Source organism: Phyllostomus hastatus, unplaced genomic scaffold (genome assembly GCF_019186645.2).
Source record: "Phyllostomus hastatus isolate PE091 unplaced genomic scaffold, TTU_PhHast_1.1 phas_scaffold_129, whole genome shotgun sequence".
Lineage (NCBI taxonomy): Eukaryota > Metazoa > Chordata > Mammalia > Chiroptera > Phyllostomidae > Phyllostomus > Phyllostomus hastatus.
In genome coordinates this window covers 34,149,136-34,157,313 of record NW_025334009.1, presented here as the reverse complement: position 1 = coordinate 34,157,313, position 8,178 = coordinate 34,149,136, and the positions used below count along the sequence as shown (strand labels likewise).

General features: G+C 44.4%; 1 protein-coding gene across 3 annotated transcripts in view; it reads right to left on the bottom strand.

Moving 5' to 3' along the window:
• ARMC8 (armadillo repeat containing 8) overlaps positions 1–8,178 on the bottom strand; it is a 102,952-nt gene that overhangs the window by 4,355 nt on the left and 90,419 nt on the right. For 2 of the 3 annotated variants that reach the window (XM_045856700.1, XM_045856702.1), the window contains 2 exons: positions 5,069–5,164; positions 3,607–3,679 (listed from right to left, as the gene is read on the bottom strand). In XM_045856700.1, coding sequence (XP_045712656.1) covers positions 3,607–3,679; positions 5,069–5,164 — 169 coding nt within the window. Of the gene's footprint in view, positions 1–2,142; positions 2,237–3,606; positions 3,680–5,068; positions 5,165–8,178 lie in introns of all 3 variants that reach the window. The other variant, XM_045856701.1, reaches the window with a different exon arrangement.

The window sequence follows — 8,178 nt, the reverse complement described above, 5'->3', positions numbered from 1 at the left end:
AGGAGTTACCAAATGCCTCTTCCCTTTGGTGGATCAGACAAGCAGGCCATTGGCTATGACACAGTGTGATATGTTCTATGGGAACAATGGGAGCACAGAAGGGGTCCCTGGCATAGGCTGGGGGTTAGAGTAGAAAATATATCAGACAAGACTTACTGGAGTTTTGAAGGATAAATGGCCATTGCCTAGGCTTTCTCTTCTGCTTTCAGGACACCTATGCACCTAGATCTCTGCCTGCCTCATGGGTGCTTCTTCCATTCCTGTGCTGATCTTCCACATCTTCTCCTAAATGTTCAAGGACCCCCGAGCATGGTCCTTAGCTCTCCTATCTTCTCTCCTCTCTTATTCTCCCTCGGTGACCTCATCAAGTTCCATGGTTTTATATATCATCCAAATTTATACTAGCAGCCCCACTCTTCCAAGTCCCTTGTTTATTTAACAGGCATCTCAAAGTTGGCATGCCCGAATAAGAATTCTTGATTCTCCCTACCCTGTCCACTTCTCTTACAGTCTTCACTGTATTGGTAAATGGCAACTCCTATGCAATTGCTCAGGCTAAAACTCTAGGCATTTTTCTTTCCTCTTTTTCTTTAACATCCTATATTGAATTCTTGAATAAAGCTTGTTGCCTCTACCTTTAGATTAAATCCTGAATCTGACCACTTCTCAGTACTTCTACCACTATCACCCTCATCTCTTATGTACATGACAATAGCCTTGAACTGTTCTCCTTGTTTCCGTTCTTGCCCTATTACAGGGGATTCTCTACACAGCCTCCACAATGATCTTCTAAAAATTCAGATCAGATGTCTCTTTTGCTCAGAACTCTCCAATGACTTCCTATTAAACTCTGAATAAAATCCAAAGTCCTTACTATTGGCTACGAGGCTCCTTACTTGCTCCCACCACCTCCCTGAGCCCAATTCTCTCACTCTCCCCCTTTCTCTTTTTCTCCAACCCCTGGGGTCTTCCTGCTCTTCCTTGAACATGCCAAGCTCATTACTGCCTCAGGGCCTTGAACTCACTGCCCCTCTGCCTGGAACACTCTTCCTCTAAACATCTGCCTGGCAGACTCGTATTTCATCCAGGTCTTTGATCAAATGTCACATCCTCAGAGACGCCTTTGCTGACTAATCTGTACGAAAAGAACTTTTCTTATTCTCCAGTCCCTCAACTTGCTTTCTAATCATAGTACATCTCATTTCCTGCTAGCACATTACACATTTGTTTGCTTATTATCTGTCGTTGTACTAGAATGTAAGTGCCACGAGGACACGGACTTCATTAATTTTATTCACCTTTATATCACTGATGCCTAAAACAGTGCCTGGTAGAGGTTAGTATTATAAAACAAACAAATGTCTGTTGAATGAATGGGGGATTCTGAAGAGAGGGGACTGAGATGGCAAGTCAAGATGGAACATGAAAGTGTGATACTGGAAGAGGGCAGGAAGGGTGGGCACGGGGTTGGAGGAGGGACACAGGGGAGAAAGGCAGAGCCAAACCATGGCGGGCTTCTGAGCCATGCTTAAGAGTAGGAGAATGAAAGAGTTGATGTTCCTTGCTATCGTTATGGTAATGCACAGAAGTGGGCTGAAAAGTGAAGGCTGTGTTATAGAGCAGTATACACAGCACGGAAGAAAACATTGGCTATTCTGAGGTTAGAGGAATCTCTGGAGATGACTCGTGCCTCTTGCAGTAAAGGGTGAGCTCGCTGACAACAGGACTCCTTAGTAGTTACTGCTGTATCCCCAGCAGCCGGGCCAGCACAGGACAGCTGCACTGTCAGGTGTTGGGTCAATGTTTTATTAATTAATACCTTCCTTTCTGCTTTCCAAAAGGCCACATGCATTTCTATTCTAATGATTATGGGGATGAAAAGGAGTAGCTTCTGGATTCTCTCCAGATACCTACTAAGTTGGCCCAGGTTCGTGCTAATTCAGAGTAACATGAGGATCTTTATTAATTTGCTAATTATTCGTTTTATCTCTTACTCAAATGTCATAGTTGGTTCACAGAAAATTAAAAAGGGAATCCAAGAATCTAAAAGATTTTAAGTTTGGCCACGTTAATTACTAAACAATTCAAATTCTTCATAAAAGAATCCAATGTGCCCCAAAGCAAGGCCCTTTTGATACTCACTTGTCACAAAGGTTTGAATCTGGTGACTGACTCAGTTTGTGTAGAATATCTACAATGCCCATGTCTCGTAATTTATCCTGGCGTTCTTGTGAACCTAAGAGATTAAAGCTAACAGGTTACTGGGCACATGACCCAGGCAGCTGCTCTCCTTGGTGTACAGACAACTATCTAGAGCCTGCCAGTGTCCTCTGCTCTCCACCCTCCCACCGCCTTGGCCTCCCCTTCTCTGTGTGGTTGGAACCCCTCCTGCTCGGATGCTCCAATGGCGTTCTAACCGGTCTCTCTGCCTCTAGACCCTCCCTCCTGCAATCTACCCTGAGTTCTGCTCCTCGATTATTTTCTCCACGAACTGTTAGGCTCAGGTCAGATTTTCCAGCCTGGCACAAGGTCCTCTGTCATCTGGCTCCAGTTTTATCATTTCTTTCTGGGTACACCAAACCAGGTTCTTCCGACCCCAAACAGATCTTATTCTCCTCTCTGTTTTCTTTTCCTCCCTCCACTGACCTCCCAGGGCTTCGTGCTGCATCTCATTAGCACGTGGTAGTTCCAATTTCACATAGCTCCGGTCTGTCCTCCAACTAGACTAGAACCTCCTGAGCAGAGCCTTATATCCCTGGGGCCTGGATGGTACTTGGACTCTAGGGCCTGTACTTAGAATCCGGTTTCTCCTCCTCCTCCTTTGTTCTGGATACAGTTGCTCAGCAGGGTAATCCGCCTAGAGTCTTTCCTCCCCACTGAAGAGCTGCAGTGACTCACTCATGCACTGATCCCCTCTAGACCCAGTGAACCAGAATCTCTAGGGGTGGAGCCCAGAAGTCTACATTTTAAGAAGTTCCCCAAGTGACTTTCATGCAGCCAACCCAGCACTGAGGCCCAGTGCTCTCCTGTATCTGGGGGGTTGGAATCATCTGCAGAGTTTTAAAAAACTTATGCCTGGAGTCCACTCTTCAAATTCTGAACTAATTGGTCTCATGCCAAAATACCCCAGGAGATTTCAATATACAGCCAAGGTGGAGAACTCCTGACCAACAGAAGCCTCCTGACAGGATGACCGCCTCACAGTCACACTGCGGTTTTCATTTCTCACCATGGCACCCTCTTCTCCACTCGGCTTATTTGCCCATAGTCCTTACATGTGTTCCTCTGCACACAGCCTAAGGCCTAGCCTCCCACTCACTCTCACCTCTCACCTTCTCCAAGTGCGTCTCACTGTCCTCCTCCTCAGCTCTCTCAAGGGCAGGGCCTGCCACTTACTTCTACAGTGTAGACTGCAAGGTGGGGGCTTGGTGGTAACTGTCAGCTGACTTAGGCTCCTCCCACAGTTTCCCAAGGCGATGCTGTTGGGTGCCTGGGGCCTGGGGAGTGGTGCCTCTACACCCAGGATCTCAGGGACGGGTGCTGCCTTCCCTGAGCAGTACTTTTTCCCCATAATTTTCTTCAGGACAAATTTCACCAATCTCTTACCTTCCTCTTCATTCCATATGAGGTTTGATATACAAAACATAGCGGCAAGCTGCAGTTTGACATGTGAATGACCCTATTTGATGCAGAAAAGGAAAATAAAAATGGAGGTAATCTCGTTTTAAATTATTTTTGTGTGTGTGTGACACACTATAAATAATCCCAACAGCCTAAAGGTTTGAAGCAGGGGGTTCAAACTCAAATGTCTTGAGGGGCCACAAAGTTAGCACTGACGGGTGAATGCATTAGACTAAAGACAATAGGAAGTGGTGAAGGATCTGGCAAGCTTGAAGTGAAGCCTTGCCAAGACATTACCTTCAAATTTTAGATACACTCTGGCTGGCCACACCAAACACCTCCAGGGCCATAGGTGCCATTTGTAATTTATCATTCAGGCCACACTGACATAAGGCAATTCTAAGCTTGTGGCTAAAGCTATGGTTTATGTCTATTAGGAAATGTTCAAGTCACTAGCAGCCAATAATTGGATGAATATATATTTTGTATCTGTCCCTTCATCTACTGATTATCTGATTTAAATTACTCTTATTTTTATAGGAACATATCCAAAAATAACAAGACTGAGTCTTGGTATTCCCCAGAAAGCAAAAGGCTGTTGGTTGGATTCCTGGTCAGGGTACATGCCTAGGTTTCTGGTTTGGTCCCCGGTCAGGGCACATGTAAGAGGCAATGCATTGATGTTCCTCAGATGGATGTTTATCTCCCTCTCTTTCTCCTTCCCTTCCCCTCTCTCTAAAAATAAGTAAATAAAATCTTTAAAAAATAAAACAGAATGGAAGGTAAGAACCTATTCTTGTGGAGAATGAGGGTGCTAGCTTGCTGGATAATCATGGGAGGGAGCCAGGCAGTGCTGAGTGCCTCTCCAGGTTGTAGATGTGAATTTAACATGAACCAGTCAGCCTGGCTCTGTGCCATTCTCCACGGCTGATGGCCCTGACATGGCAAGCAAAGAGCACACAGGTTCACCCACAGTCAGGGCTTTGGCACATCACGTCAACAGAGTGAAAAGAGGACGAGTGTTTGATATCCACATTTTGGCAACTGGCAATTCCTGGTGATAAGATCAAGGGTATCATCACAAGAGTTGGTAGCTGAAATGTTTGTAAGTAGGTGGCAAAATATATTTGACAGTAACCAGATCAAAGAACAGGTGTCAGAGGGCTAGAGGGTTCACCCACATAAAATTAAAGCCTTGAGGGAAGACAGGGATTGGGGGATGCTGGGAGAAAGCCAAACGCCCAAGTCTTCACTGAGTAAGAGGGAGGCAATCAGATGACAAGGGTGGGGAGCAGGATGGATGGTAATACTGCCAATGGCACAAGCTCCTAGGACTTGCTCTTGTTTCTTTTTCTTCAGGACAGAAGAGCGTTCCTTGAATCTGTTAGAAGTCCCTGCCTTCTAATGTGCAACTAGTGTAGAGCAGTGAAAGGAAACCAAGGCTTACCATGTAATACTTGATTTTCTGCAGGATGTCATCATTGGTCATAATGAGTTCTTTTGCTGTTGTCCCATCTGCTATGTTGGCTAGGATGCACAGTGTCTGGAAAAGAACAAAGAGCCAGCGATCAGGAAAACTCTGAAGTCCCAAGACTCGGTTCTCTCAGGAATCCAGGCAGTTTCCCAGATTGGATTCTTATAGGTTCCAGTCTGATGCCCTGATTTCTCACCCCTGGCCTCACTGCCAACAAGAGTAACAATGCCTAAGGAACCCACACATTTCAGTGGTGTATTTCTGGGCATAAGACATTGCTGGGCAAAGGCACACATGTCTTAAAGCTCATGCTATCACATAAATAAAAGGGAAAAGTTTATTATTATTTTCTCAAAAACTCCATTTCTAAAAGAAGTTCTTGTGACTGTCCCACAAGGTTTCTTCAAAGAGGCAGTCTCTTTGGGGCAAGCTTCAGAAGTGTTCCAAGTCCCCCCCCAAATGCTACTTGCTCACAAGAACATGCCCTTCGGAGAAAGGCCTGAACCCTGTCCACTATCCATGCGCAATTAGGACCTTGACTTTTCTGAAACCTATTAGAGGAACACAGGGAAACAAACTGTGGATTAAAGTTGGAGAAAATTATTTGAATTCAAAGCACCCCTCGCCCTGCCCCACCTCTCATCATTTTCTTAGTGTGATTCCTGACTGATGCTGCTCCTGGACTCAGTGTCACTCCCTCCAAGAGGCTTCCCTGACCTGCAGTTCAAGCAAGCCTGCTTGCTTTGTGCTTTCTTGGGTCTGTTTTTATCTCAGCCACACCTCAGTAAAATGTAATTGTGTGAAGGCTTCAAAGTTAGGGAGTGCATCTTATTCCTGCCTCGTCTTGATGCCCTGGGGAGTGCCTACACATTGCAGGTGCTCAGTAAAGTCTGTTGAATTGCTAAGGCCAGCACTGGCTCAGAATGCCTACCGCAGTCCTCCACCTGTACTTTAATCCTGCCTCCTGCGGGTCTGGCTGTGAGAGCGGAAGGACAGCTAATGTGGCCAGTCTCTTCCTCTGAGAGTGGGCCTGACGTGCACCCATGCCGGCTGGCAGGACGCACATCTTGAGGACAACCACTGCATTGGTACTAGAGGAAGACACCCTCAGAGGCAAATAAGTCATAACGAAGAGATCTCACTATGCCCCAGAAGTGGGAGACAGATGACCTGGGGAAGATGCCAGATGTCCAAGTGATCTGGCACCTGGTGAGTCTGTCAGAAGTCTTGGCAGGCACAATACCCTTGAATTTCTCAGGACAGATGAAGCAGTAAGGGGAATAAACAGGTTGGGACTATTTTCTTCCCTAACTTTTTATTATTAAAAATTACTAATTTTTGAGAAAGTTAGAACAAACAATACAATGAACACCTATCCATATATTACCACATAGATTCAACATCATAATCACTGCACCATATTTGTTCTAAAGAGTATGGGTGTGTGCATGCATGTATGTGTGTGTTTGTGGAAGTGCTTATTTTTTTACTTTTTTTCTGAACCATTTCAAAGAAAGTTGAAAATTATCATGATACGTAACCTCTAAGTATTTTAGAATATACTAAGAATGACATTTTCCTACATACTACAATGCTATCATTATGCCTAAGAAAATTAGTAATAATGGGTATGTACTTTTAGTGAGTCTCTTGTGGGAGCAATCCTATGAGGGGACAAACATGAGCATAACAAATGGAATTCACAGGAGTAATTAGTTTGAAAAGGAGCTGATAGTCAACTGTTTTTAAGGGGTCCAAGTTCAAGATGACATCAGACTCATGTAACTGATGGTTGCTCATCCTACATTATAGCCCTGTTGGGTCACTGCATACAGTGAGTATCCACTCCTCTCTTCCCCCTTCCTAGCCTATGTCTTAACATTCTTGCAGTCCATGTCTGGCACCATTGGCCTCAGTGATGAAGGCAAAATAAAGACTCTTCTAGTTCTGCTCTTTCTTCATGTGGTTATAGGAAGGCTCAGAAAAGGAAGCTTTACAATAATCCCACCTTCCAAGAAAAAGCCAGCAGGATGATACTCACCAGTGGTAGTGAGCCCATCCTCATCAGTGATGTGCTACCAGGCTTGATTAACACAAAACCAAACTGCAGAGAGTAAAGTCAAGTGATGGGAACAGAAGGAAAGCCTGGCTAAGAGGTGGGGAGGGGCAGCATGTGGAAGAATCATAGGTACTTTTTCTCCTGTTCTCAATTTTCCATCTATTCCTCACCAGAAAGACTCAGTCTATGAGTTGACCAGAGTACCTGAGAGGGAATAATAGAAATGACTCTAACCACGAATAAGAATTTCAAGGGCTTCATAACTTAGGTATTCCTAGGAAGAGGAAAAATGAATGACAAACACCTTTTAGAACTACCCCAGTAGTAAGACAGAATATAAGGGAGGCTTTATGGACACATTCCTCAGAATAGGCTGGGTCAGCAAGATAAGTGAGTGATTTCCCTTCTCAGAGTGTTAAAATATAGCCACGCATCCGCAGGCTTGTATAGCATGGCAGAGTGAACTACAGTTCTGCTTTGAAGCCCACACAACCCCTACTGTAAATATTCCTCTGGAGATAAGAAATCAAATCTTAAAGAGATCTATTAGTTTGAAGGCCAAGCCAGTTTTACATGATATAGACAGCAGAGATAAAAGCTACACACACACACACACACACACACACACACACACACACACACACACGAACAACTGAAAATCAAAGATACAGAGTATGAATTGACAAACTATGGCCTGTGGGCCAAATCCAACCTATTGCCTGTTTTTGTAAATGAAATTTTATTGGAAGAGAGCCATGTTTACTTGCTTACATATTGGCTATAGCTGCTTTCAGGCCAAATCAGCTGAACAGTTGCTACGGAGACAGAATAGCCTGCAAGACTTAAAATACCTATCTTGCTCTTTGTAGAAACAGCTTTTCAACACCTGAGAGAGAGAATAGGAAAATAACAGGGGAGAAAAAAAGTCAATGAAACCAAAGGGTGCTTCTTTGAGGAGATTGATAAATTGATAAACCTCTAGTCAGACTGATCATGAAAAAAGGAATCACCAAATAAAGAACAA